Below are 13,817 nucleotides of genomic sequence, written 5' to 3' on the forward strand. Positions count from 1 at the left end.
CCAACTAATACCTGACCACATCTCAACTAGTTTTTGTTTGTTTGTCAAGAGTAAACAGACTCCAATGGATCTAGTACTTGACTGACTGGCCCATAGGTGTTATTAACACTCGATACCTCATTATCGTGCCATTCACACCTTAGCCACTTCATGTATTGATTGAATGACGCATACCCATGAATGATTCTAGTGGTTTTTTACAAAACAAGCACCCAACAGAAACTAAAAATTTTAAATCTTGAAAAATCCAAGATCACACCCATGATGGTGTACAAAACCCTAGTTTCAAAAACTATTTAATTGTGTATATATTTATAGATCGATTTGCACTGTTGATGGTTAGGAAGTTTGCCTTGATTCAATTCTACAACCTCACAAGTGTTTGGCCTGTAATTTAGTCCACACGAAGTAGCAATAGATCAAAGCTCCCTTTCACAGGGTAGATGGCAACCCAATAGAGAAAAGATTAGAGTGACACCAAGAATTGTGTTAGCAATCCTATTAGTAGTTAAGGTTTAGAGAGAATAGAGAGAATTTCAGATAAAAACAAGGGTCATCCCATGCATTATTTACATGGACTTAAGCTCTTAATTGCATTAGGAGTACTTAATTCATAAAGATCTTCATAATTGCAATTAGGCCCTTCCACTAAGACTCTTCTTACTGATTACACCTTTTCTTCCTACTTTGTTTGTGTTTTACCCTTTAATTTGCGTGATGATCTCTTAGGTTCAATACTATTAAGCAGTGACAAATGATGCCAAAATCCTTCAGCATTCCAAATGGAATTCCTTCCAGCTGAATTGAATTAAAACACTTTTAAGAACCGTTGAATGTGAATAATAACCATTATTCACAAGAATTTCACAAGTCATGAATGACACCTAGTAGTATGTCATCATAACCACCCTAATAGTTTGAATTTGGTAGATTGAACGTTTCTATATGTAATTACCATGCAACAGAATCCTTTTATTATACAATGTCCCACAAGAGAAGAGGGTCATTGTGACTATGTCAAACCCTATTGGCTCAATCATATGTGACAACACTTGCAACTCTTTCCATAAACCATGTTGCCTTGGCCAAAGGCTTCGTGAGTCGTACCAATCCTAGTCATATACAACATTCTCTCAACTCATGGAATGTGATAGATCCCTTATTATGCATTTACATACTTCCATGTATAAATCATCATATTCGACATGTGAATGCCTATGCCCTAACTAGGGTATAAATGTCTATAGTATCAAGTCACGGAGGCTCATGCACAAGGTATCCATGATGCCTCAAGTCTAATGATGATTATCTACACAACTGTGATGATAGAATAAGTTTTTGACAAGAGGCTCTATGTAAGAGTTTTATTAATGGTCAAGTTCAATGAAATTGTTCTTTAACTAGTACTCACATATTTGCTTTAATGTCTCTGCACAAGTGATTTAATTTGAGATTCCTAATTAATCAACTGATGACACAAGCGTAATATGTGTTAGTCTATTTAGATCATCAAAATTTTCTTAATGACCTTCCAACCAGAGAAACCATTTAAGTATCTTGTACCAAGATAAACACATCTCGAGACACACTTAATAATACACTATCTTGACATAGATGCTTTGAACTATTTATATAAATTGTAATATTAAAATAAGTGAATGATAAAATGCTCATTTATTAATATATAAAATGTGAATAACACAACATTGCCCTTCTACAATGCCTGGTTTTAGGGTTCCAGTTAGATTAATTTGCAATCCCACCGCCTCCGGACAACAATGCTTCCACATTTGATCATATCTCCATTTGGCTGTTTCTTCTACACGAGTCCTTCCTTCGGTCTATGAAACCATTAATATTTCAACAAATTAACCATTAATTCTCAATAGCCATCAATTCTAATTTCTAAACAAGACCAGCCCGTTCCCGTTCATGGCACGGGTTACAGCTACTCAGCTAGTAATACAATATTCTTGTGTATGTATTGAAGCTAATAACAAGATGAACCTATCCACTCTTCCACTATTACACTTGCCTACTAAAGAAAGAATAATGCTCAACCCAACATACTGTAAATTAATCTGTAATGACAGTGGCTCCCTAGACAATAACCATTCCGGCGACGGATTTGAGGGCATCGGCGGCCACAATTCTATACATTTGCTCTGTAGGATGGACAGCATCCCAGAAGACATACTTGTGTGGATCCTCACATGTACTCATCCCTCTGCAAGTCTCACCAAATTCGATCGTCCCTGACCCACAGCACCCCTTTGAAGCCTCAGTGAAACCTACCATTTCATCAACACACACCCACTATTCGTTAATTTTGTTCTCCGCCAGAAAATATGTTGGATATATTATATAGAATTGACTGGTGAGTGGTGATGCATGCCATCCACTTACCGTATTTTGATGGGTCGTTCATGGTGCGCTGAATGATGGCGTATGCATCCACGAATGCAGCTTTCACCCCTAACGACGTCCCTAGTCTGGGCAGCAAATTCTTTACCTTGGAATTGAACGAGAGCGCTGCATTATTGTAACTATCCACACATGTCGTTGCACCCATTAGCGTCTTCACTAGTGGCATGCACCCTAATGGAGGGACGCCCACAATCACAAATCTTCTGGCTCCGAGAGCATGCAACGCCTGCAGTTTGATCAAATTAAGTTAAGGACGAGGACAGGTAGGGGACTGAATTGAAGCACCAGATATTGAGCCATGAAAATATTTCGTGGCTGGCAATGGGCCGGGTGAACCACTATGTCCACTGAAACATATTAACTTCTTGGCCCAGTATGGTTCAGTTTGTTTAATTGCAAGGGGGGATTTCATTTGCACCACTGTAGTAAATGCATGGGAGAGGGAGTAGGTTGAGTGTGAATTATTCTGGTTTATTTTTGCATCAGTTTTGACCTTGTTTAGAAGTAAAATGATTATTTGATCCCTATAGGCGTATACCTTATATATGAAAGATAATGGAATTAGGAGGAAAAGAAAGGGAAAAGTAGGAAAATTTATGCAAGGTTTATAAAGGTTTTTTTATCTTTTTCTTCAAACCAAACACAACCAAAGAAAATGTAAAGAAAGAAAAGAAAAGGCAGGAAAACCTACATAAGGTAAGCTAAGCGAGGAGATGTGCAGAATTTGCACTGTCAGCTGTGAATGCAAAGGAAACAAAAAGTACAAACTTCTTATCAGTAAGAAGTGCAAATCATAATTACAAATAAATGTAAAACTGTACTTCATGAAAATTTTGTATCACAGTTCAGATTTGCACTGCACTGAACAAATAGAGAGATGGGTGGGATACCCCTGCGTAATACTTTTAATTGGAAAAGGACCCATTAAGTAGAATTCACATCTGCGCCCCACAACATTCCACAGCATATCCCTGCAGTGTATTGGAAACATCTCCTGATGATGATACACCGTAGGGATGTGCTGTGGGATATTGCGGGGCGCCCCCTTGTAGGGCGCAGATCTGAACTCAAATGATTAAAGGAAGAAGCAGAAAATGAGGACCACCTTAATGTCACCCGCCATACATTTGGTGAGGTAATCCAGGTACTCTTCCAAATTGTATTGCTTGGAGCGAGTAGGCTCCAAGTAGTAGTTCTGAATAAAGTCATTCGTCCCCATACTCATTATAAAGAGTGCATGTTGAGTGATTTCCTCTGCTTTCTTCTCTCCAACGAACCTTCCCATGTGGACCTTATAATGCTTGAAGTATTCTATTTGCTTGGAAAATGACAACACGTTCTGCAGCAGCAAGTGATCAGGCAAATTAAATTGTTAGTTCTCTTAATCTCAAAGAACAAGATAATAAGTTAATAACCAAGGTCTCTGGATCCTATTATAACAAGTTGTACTGTTTAAGATCAGTAGATGAAATTACTAATACAATATTCATGAAAGAATGCCCACCACCACATTGTAAATGGTGCCAGGAGGTGGGTCCCCATCTTGTTAAGAGAAAGCAGTCTGTCAACAAAGGGCAATTATTTTGTGGGCCCAAGGAGAAGCCCCAAACTTTTGGTTCATTAATGGGCCTCTGACATTGTGAACGACTCTGAGGTCCAACTTAAATCCATTTAACATTCATAGTCATAGCTGCAAGATCAAAAAATGGGGATCCTGTTACCGGTAGCCAACCTCGACTTATGTGAAGGACCCTCAAATGGGTCAAAATATATATTTTTTTGAGTTAAAAAAAAAAATCAATCAAACCATCTTAGTTTGAAAAAAATTGGTTCAGAAAACAAATAGGCAGAAAACATATTCTTTGATGCCAAACAAATTCAAATTCGAGTCCATTTGATTTGTGGTCAGAATCAAAATCGGAATTATCTATTTAATTCATATAAAAATCAATATTGGAATGAAAAATATCTGAAATAGGATCTCATTTCTAAGAGAGGAGAGGGAATGACCATTCCCTCAAATGGGAGAATGCCGTTTCACCGAAAATGAGAATCAGATTCCGGTTCAACCAATCAAATGGTTGGACTGATTTAAAATCCTCTTATTCCCACTAACCAAACAGCCCTTAAAATGATGGGTCGGTTATAACTTATAACCATCCCCCCGTTGAACCTATCTCTCCAACTGCTTTAAATTGATGTTGACCAAAACTGAAAATCGTTTCATTCCCAAAAATTTTGAAAAGGACTCATTGCCAACTTTTCATGGCAACCAAGAAGTGGCTCCATGAGAGTAGAACGCGTTAGGACTCACGTCTTTTTTGTTATTAGCTGAATCATCACTCTTTTCATTCTTTGTTGTCTGAAACTTGAGCCAAATTTTCATAGGGAGTAGTTCTGAGTAGGTTCCCATCTCATCATCCCCCAATAAACAGCTACGGGACACAACTACCATAAACATAAAGTCAAGAAAATGAATATTGCCTCCCACACGGCCCACCCAATTTCTAGGACAGGAAGCTCAAGGTCCAACTAAAGTTGGGACAGGTCAAACCGGCCAGTCCCGCACAATATGTGCTAAAGATAGACCGATTTGTGGTCAATGTGGTTGGTGTTTATGAGCTGTGGGAGCTGGATTGGTTACCGTCAGATTGGCGGTGAGATCATCGTAACCAGAAGCAGCCGATGCGAAACTAACTCCATGTAAGAGATCTTCATCCTTGAGATTCCGGTCCAGAAAGCCTGGTATTATCTTTGTATAACCCAATGCTTCCGCTGCAAAAAAAATTAAAAAAAAAAAAAAAAAAAAAAACAACCCCAAACCAAACCATGTCATGATTTCCACCAAATTAGTATAATATATAATCACTCTCGCAAACTTTGCGTGCATGAAATGTATTAAAGTCTTAGGGCGTGTTTGGTTGCAAAAAGGAATTAATTGTTCTGTACAAATAGAAGTGAGATTGAGCTGAGAGCCCGAGGCTGCAGGGGCCTGCTGGGTCTGGGGTCCCCTTGCAACCCGTCCAAACATGTACACGCAGAGTAAGATTAATTATTCTGTGCAAATAACCAGTGTCGGAGAATGAATTTTTTTATAATGCACTTATAGGAAGTATTCTCCATCTAAAATCCAAGCAAAAAGTTTGGTTTGAAGTTCTCTTATTTAAAGAATTAAAAAATATGAACCCTATGTGACTAGGTTAAGATTGGAGGCATTGTCTAATCCAATTCCAAAGTAACCAAGTCATTATAATTCAAAACCAACCTGAAAATCCAAGCCAAATAAATTGGATTGATACAGGGGCCGGAAAAATAATTATGGATTAGAATTGGGATTTCCATAAATCAAATTGGGTGAGGTTACAAGGGATGGGCTACCCCTGGTTAGGGTATACCCTACACGGCTGCACCCAATAACCTGGCTCAGGCCCTGCAGATAACAATGAAAAAGAGAAAATGTTTATAGTTGGCTGGCTGACTGTCAGGTATTTGATAGATGTAGCAGTAGCACCATCCATCTCATGTGTGAATCAGCAATCTAGTCAAGAACCCAGAGTCATAGTCTCATAGCAACTGGACTAGGCATGCAAGTAGAATGCAAGAACAGAATGAAATTAAGAAAAAGAAACAGAACAACATGTAACAAATTAATAGATATGTACCAATAAAATCTGTAGCAAGCCTTCCATCGGAGAACCTTCCGGTAGGGAGAGCATCAAAGAAATCTTTCCCGTAGGGAGGGAAGTTGCCCTTAAAGCTGGTGGCGAGGTGGTTGTTGTTCCCGGGGTCGACACTCGAATCACCGAAAACCAAGACACAAGTGATGTTATGTTCAGCTGCTAATTGTCTCAATTGGCCGACTCGGAAAGCCTGCAAGAGCTCAAGCATGGAGATGGCGATGGCAAAAGCCAACATCATCACCACCCTCACCATCATTGACAATATCTTTGAAGGCTTAAGTTGGAAGTAGTACTAGAGTGATTAAAGGCTTCTTGGGTGCATGTGATGTTATTAGCTATGGCTGGGTTTATATAGAGAGCTTGGTGATCTTGGCTACGTATTGTCGATGGATAGAAGAAAAATGAAGGTGGTAGGAGTGAGTGATCGGTCGAAGACTGATAGGGCAAGACATCTGTAGCTTTCTTTGTGTCTAGAAGCATTTAAGGAGGAGTTACGACAAGCTGGGTAGGCTGGTTGAAGAAAGGGGCCGGGGGAAGCTGGAGGGTGGGGTGGGAGACGGAGAAGTGACGTTCATTTAATTGTTGTATGAAAAATTAATGACGAGGAAAAAGTAGGTTGGGCAGAAAAGCAGAACTCATGCCTGAAATCTGCAAGGCGCGATTATTGTGATCCGACGTCAATAGAAATGGCTGGCTTGGCTGTGCCTGTACCGCTCTTCTCCGGTCTCCACAGCTGACATGCACTGGACCAAGTACATATGGCTATGGGCATTCATCAGTGGAGAACTCGGTCATCCGGATCTTGGATCAGCCCATCTGGATCATGGCAACGGCTATTTAACCATGACTACACATGTCAGCAGGTGCTCCAGGTCGGAGGTTTGGCCCAGTGGAACTGTGGAAGTGAGTGGATTATCAGTGTAAATTAAGCAGGGGATGTCAACGGAGTCGGGTCCGCCATGGTTTGACCTGTTTACCCTCATATAAATATTTCAATGCTGCGATGTCAATAGACCAACTCAACGTGAATCCACCTGAAACCTGTTTACCCTAACATAGTGTCACGTAAGTTAGTTTACCATTTAACTCGACCCACTGACATATATATGGTTGCTTATGCCATTCCTTATTTGAACCGATTAGCTTTTGGTCCCGTCCACGGGATTTGGTCGTGTTAGGCTGGGTGTGGATGGTCCCATCCATACTTTAATTTCTCATTCATGGTAAAATCTCGTAGTTGGGGACCGTTCATACTTGACTTTTGATTCCCTGAAAGACTACCTATTGTATGTTTCACATTTTAATATTTTTGTTAATAAAATATTAATTATTTTACTTAATTTTTTATTTTTCTTAATTTTAATGTTTTATCAATAAAATTGTATTTTAAATATTTAAAATATATTTTTTTATTTTATATTATTTTTCTAATGTTTTTATAAAAAAGTTAACATTTATTGGTTAATATTAATTCATTGATGCATTTTTCAATATATTTATCATATAAAATGCAAAAATTAGATATTTATGATTAACTATGTAGATCAAGGTTTTCGAATCGGCGTTGACCCAGATGGTCCGACCATTCAGCCCGAGAACCATCCAATCTAGCAGTCCATTTTACCCCAAACCCGATTTTTGGCCAAAATTCGTTGAAAAAGTCAATAACCTGTCGACTTGAGTGGTCAAACCATTGACCTGTTCAATGGTTTTTTATTATTTTTTATTTTTAATTAATTTTTTTATTTTTTTTTAATTTGTTTGCTAGAACATGCCGTCCGTTTGAATCGGACGATCGAACCATCTACCCGGTAACCGGTGGCCAGAATGATTCCATTTTTGGGTCGTTTTTTAAAATGTTGGTGTAGATCATTCTTAAATATACATGAGATACATGGAATCAAAAAGTGCGGTGTGGAATGGTCCACACCATGCCTATAGAATGCCGTTGTGGGTGTAGACAGGTTCAATCCACACAATTTGTCCATAGTTCAAAACAACTATGAGTTGTGGTGTGGTATGAATTGGTCCCTGCCACAGCATGTGGTGTGACCAATCTACACCCACCAAATGTTGATATAACAAAAATGCTGATAATTTTTAGGGTAAAATATACTCTACTCCAAATGCTAATATAACAAAAATAAAAAAATAAACAAATGAAAGTTATTGTAACTAAAGCAATGCTAATTTGTATCATAAAATGCATTCAAAGATAATTTTTAGGGTAAAATACTAAAACCTCCCTTAAGCTTTTGACAAATAGTAATCCATCCCTTTCTTTCTGAAAAGGATTAAGACCTTCCTTGTTGGGTGAGATGACAAAGATCTTTCCTCTCTGTCAAGATTTGTTTGCATGTGTCATCATGTTCATCCTTTTTTAGAAAACTCACTTTTATCCATTTATAATTATGACTCATTTGGCGCATCTTTTCTCGAAACATGTCAACTTAATTTTTAAAGACACTCTCATCTGTTACCAACCTCACGTCCACACCACCATTAAATCAGTCCATTTATTTTCCATTCTGCACTATATTATTCATCTCATCTTGCATGTAAATCCATTCAACTAGTTTTGTTGAAAAAGAGCAAGCATGTTCACATGATGCTACAGGAACGTAACCATGCATGGGCGAAGTTATCTTTTTATATATCCTATAACATACAAACATTGAATGTATATAATAAATTTATCTATTTCTTTTACAGCATTCATTTCTATGGTTGAATTGATTCAAATATATTTGACTTGTAAAATTTAAACGAGAAATGAGAAACTATTTTCAGAAATTAGACCCAATCATATTTGAGGTTTATAAATTGCCTGTGATATAACAATATTTCAAACTTAAATTTTGATAATATAACCTTAATAAAAGGGTAATAAATAATAAATTAATTTATAAGTTAATAAATTACCTTATATGTCTGTGGAGTATACCCTTTGAAACATAAAGTACAACAAACATTACAAATGAGTCAACCGATGATCTCATTGTTAAATAACACAAATCAAAAAATAAATAAAAATATAAATATTACAAAAATTAAAACATTTTGTGAAGAAAAATTTGGGCACACCTTTAATATAAAAATATATTTGTCATATTAAGCAACAACAAGTATTTTTATTGACGATTGTCAGACGAAGATCATCACTGTGCACTTGTCCCCCATCTTCTGCCAATATGGCTCAAACATTTTTGGATCACCACTGTTAACGTCAAATAAAAACCCAACTTCAATTGTAATTGAAAATGATGGAAGCAAATAACGCATAGGCTTCGAATTGGAAACTTAATTAGTGGTCAAAGTTAATAACGGAGTCAGAGGGGAGCTTCTTAGACATGTTGTTTTGTTTTGCTTGGAAAGCAATAGAAGAAGGGGAAGAGTGGCCATTAATGCGCAACTCCTGAAAACTCGAACAAACATTGAAGAGAGAGATCGTATCCAAAAATCAACACAGTTTCTCGATAACATACTGCTGCTTACCTCTTGCTCCCGACCATCTTTGATTGTCAGAGGGCCCCAAGGGCCCCTATACTAGCCGTCCGAAGCAGCCATTCTTCATCATCGGAAGTGAGCTTTCCCTGCTATCGTGCACCCCATCCGCCGAAACAACTTTTCGGTGACGTTTAACATTTTTCTCATCTTCAAATGAATTTCTTTTGTGAAATACGATTTAAATGGTTGTTTTTGAAATCGATAAAAAAGATACTTTTTCCTTATAGTGATATGTCCTTTCATTATTCTTTTATGTCAGTAAAATAATATTAAAATAAAAGTTGATTTTATCGAGAAGTCATCACGCTGTGTTTTTGATAAAAATAATATCAATATATTTACTCAATGTGAATAAAGACAAAAGATATAAGTGAACATACTCGATTCTATCAAAGTATATCATTATACTTAATATTTTAATATATTAATATATAATCGAATAAGATATTTATCGAATTGAACTTGATTATATCCGAATTCGATTGGATTGGGTTCCATCAAATCTCAATTCGAATTCGGATTTTTGAAAACCGTTTATACCCCAATTTCGGTTTAATTCATCTAAACGAGTCATTAATGGGTTGGTGGGTTAGACTAGTTCTAATCCACTTAATTGTCATTCCTAGTCTATTGCTCATAGAGATAGAGATGCAAATTGGGTGGGTTTAATTTAAGTCCAAATTGACCCAACTTGAAATTTTAGATAGGTTGGCTCAAATCTTTTGTCCTTGAGTTGGACCCAGGCTCATAAGTTGGGGTTATTTTTTTTAGGTTGGGAGCAAGCTCAGCCCTTGATTCCTTGAGTAGCCCATGTTAAGCCTGAATACATACATGCATACACATATTTGCATACATAAATACATATGTAATTGTATATATACATTTATGTTAAATTTTGTTGTGGGGCTAATTGATAAATCTAAAAACCAACCAAAATGCATCAAATTTTAGTGTGAATTGGACCCAAACTGGAAATATCAGGCTTGAGTTTGGTCGCATGTCTTAGGCCCAATGCATAGAGTTAGCAGTAGGTTGAGCTTAAAGTTTACCCAACTTAATTGATGTCATAATAAAATAATAAAAATAAAAAATAGATAGAAGTATAAAAAATTACAGAATATATAAAAGTAATAAAAAAATGACATATCTAAAATATCATAAACTTATCGTATTAAACAAAAACAAGTATGATAAATAAGAATTACTTTTACAATTAATTATGAAAATGAAATGGAAAATTTAAATGTGCCCAAAAATTATTTCTCTTTTTTTTTAAGCCGAGTTGGTCAGCACAGCATGTCATAGAAACTAAAAAAAAAAAGATAGAAATAAAAAATATAAAAAACACAAAAAAAGTGAAAATCCCTAAAATTAAATATATGTCATATTAAACATAAAAATATATATATATATATATATATGATAAATAAGAAACATCTTTATTAAAAATAAAAATGGAATACAAAATTTAAATTCAGCAATACACCACCATGATTTGACTACTTATCATTAAAAAAGGCCATTCAAAGTAATTTGATAGTTGAAAACCTCAACATTATATAACTAGTATGCTGTTTACGCTCAAAGTTACGTTGGACCAAGATACTCGACCTAAATCCAAACCAAATTCACATTTGGGCCTTGGGTGCAACATAAGTTATTGGCCTGGACTTAAAAGCTTGGAACAAGGCTAATTAAATCGTAAAAGCAATGTCAAAAGAACTTTAACGAGTTATAAAAATAATAGTAAGGGCATGATATATAATAAAAACATGCACCACCTTCTAAAGCCTATATCAATTATGCCAACAAAATATAGGTTGGGCCAAGGTCTCTCAAGCTACCACTACCGCATTATAGTTAATGTTAAAGAATATGAAATAATGATTTTTCACTTAATTTCAGTTAGTTTAAATTTGCAAAACTCAGTTCCTATTAATAGAGTGAAGTGGTATATAAACATATTCTGGCCTACTTGAAACATTCAGCATTGATCAATATAAATTGACATACAATTATTATTTGAAACGAAAAGGGATACCCAAGGTTCAAATGTCTCTATATGTATCTTAATGTGTCATATGATGTATATCGATTTTCAAGGTCATCATGCTATGTTTGAATGTTTTGTACACTATTATTAAATTATATATCAAACCAAAATAATACAGAGAAGAGTATCCATTGATACATAAACTCTCAATCCCTTAATTTTTGGTAATGCTAATGTGAATGCTTGGAATCTTTAGGAACACTTTAGAAATGCATGTCGATTTCTTACTCAGAGGGATGAAGTCTAATCATTTTAGTTAAAGTGACAATACACATCTACTCATCAACCCTTCCAGATAGAACCAGCAAGATCCCAAACACAACATGATCAAAGAATGGAGCCATGGAGGTATGTTGATATCTTTCGAAATTAATATCTCTGATTCGAAATTGTGGTGTAGAACATATCTGCCTGTAGCGGTTCAACGTCCAGCCATTAATACCTAACAAAAGAATTTATATGTCAAGGTGAAAGGAACATATGGATTGATTGTGCCTATATAGGCGGTGTCATTATCACTGGGCGGTACTATATATGTAGTATTAATTGGGTTAACTGATAGGTTGGCTGACAACAGCTATTTGGTGGAATGCATTTGTGCATCTTCATTCACATTGGAAAAGCTTGACATCTCAGAAAAAAATGTGCAGAGTTGCTTTCAATTCATAAGTTCCGTGCTACTGAAAGAAAGAAAGAAAGATTGAAAACCAAATAGCTGTTGAATAGTTGAAAAAGAAAGAGAAAAAGAAAACCGTAAAACTTGAAACTTTGGGGACATGCTACCCTAGATTTGTGTGAGAATTGGGGAAATGTCATTACATCAGAAATGAGAATGAGATTTCAATTCCGTCCAATTAAACAGTTGGAATTGAAATGCGCTATTCCAATTTCAATTTTAAACCTCTATTCCAATAATCCAAACGTTAAAGTACGCAGGCATTGATTTACTATGTCTGAGAGAATTTGGTGCAAAGACCTTTCCAGAACAATCATGTTATTTTAATTAAGTGTACATTTCCAACAATCCGTTGTAGTCTAGTTGGTTAGGATACTCGGCTCTCACCCGAGAGACCCGGGTTCGAGTCCCGGCAACGGAATTCTTTTTATTTTATTTTATGTACAGTGTACTGAAGAAAATAAAAATCACTATGCTTGTTGTGACCTTTTTATTTGTGTTACACTCTTCCAAACTGAATCTAAGGTGCATCCTTTGGAGCAAAGTTTTAAAAAATGACCTGGAAACGGAACCGTTTTGGTCATTGGTTTCTGGGTCAATGGTTCGATCATCCAATTCGAACGAATGGACCGCTCTAATAGCAAAATTAAAAAAATTAAAAAACTATTGAACGGGTTGACGGGTCGACAATTTGACCGCTCAGGTCAATGGTTTGTTGACATTTTCAATAATTTTTTACTAGATTCCGGGTTTTGGATAAAACGAAACCAGTTATCTGGATGGTTCCCGGGCTGAATGGTCCGACCGTCCAAATCAACAGCGATTCAAAAATGTTGCTTTGGAGTACTCTTGTTGAAAAGACAAAAGATGGTTTTCATAAAAATTTACAAGGGTTTGATTGGTCAAAAGCTTTTTCAATACCATGTCTTTTTGGCATCATAGATTTTTTCTTTGTACTTGCTTATGGGGTAAAGATTATGGGTAGGGATGGCAAGGGTTAGTTTATTCGTGAGAAATGTTTTTCCATTGATCATTCCCAAATAGGCTTAAGCACCCTTGGTTCCAAATCTGTTTAATATCTCCTCCCAATTTTCCAAATTCAAAAAATCCATCACATAAGTGAAATGTGGTGTCCATCTTAAGCAAAAACGGTAAGTGGTAACGACATGTATAATGGGGCAAAAGGGGGAGGATTTGAATCCTCTTTTAACCCTTTTCACTATATATCTATACTACTTATAAAAGTGTGAATGAGGAAACATTGGCTTCTGAAATTTTTCTTTACTGAAATACCCATCCTCTTTAATTTAGTCCATCTCCATTGAAATGGCAAAAAATGTAATTAAAAGAACACCATTAAATACATTCAATTGTCTCTTATTAAGTCTCACATTTAAATCATTAAATAAATCACATTATTCCTCATTGAATCCAATATTTATACTTTTGTTTATCATTATTACACTAATAAATC

At 36.0% G+C, this 13,817-nt stretch overlaps 1 protein-coding gene and 1 non-coding gene across 3 annotated transcripts; one reads left to right on the plus strand and one right to left on the minus strand.

Annotated features, from left to right (window-relative positions):
- Positions 1-1,655: 1,655 nt before the first annotated feature.
- LOC148876050 (GDSL-like Lipase/Acylhydrolase superfamily protein) lies at positions 1,656-6,563 on the minus strand. 2 transcript variants are annotated; one of them, XM_088979935.1, is made up of 6 exons: positions 6,090-6,563; positions 5,072-5,202; positions 3,533-3,766; positions 3,119-3,163; positions 2,407-2,653; positions 1,656-2,291 (listed from the first exon to the last, which is right to left on the minus strand). In XM_088979935.1, exons 1-6 carry the CDS (start codon positions 6,361-6,363, stop codon positions 2,101-2,103), a joined length of 1,122 nt encoding a protein of 373 aa, XP_088836061.1. In that variant the 5' UTR covers positions 6,364-6,563; the 3' UTR covers positions 1,656-2,100. The 2 variants fall into 2 exon arrangements, with proteins under 2 accessions (XP_088836061.1, XP_088836069.1); XM_088979943.1 differs by lacking the exon at positions 3,119-3,163 and having other exon boundaries at positions 6,090-6,530.
- A 6,128-nt stretch (positions 6,564-12,691) lies between these two features.
- Positions 12,692-12,764, plus strand: TRNAE-CUC (transfer RNA glutamic acid (anticodon CUC)). The gene has a single exon. It is a non-coding gene; the product is annotated as a tRNA-Glu (tRNA).
- Positions 12,765-13,817: the final 1,053 nt, after the last annotated feature.

The sequence above is a fragment of the Nelumbo lutea genome, chromosome 1 (assembly GCF_056320005.1).
Source record: "Nelumbo lutea isolate HS-2025 chromosome 1, American lotus-T2T, whole genome shotgun sequence".
NCBI lineage: Eukaryota > Viridiplantae > Streptophyta > Magnoliopsida > Proteales > Nelumbonaceae > Nelumbo > Nelumbo lutea.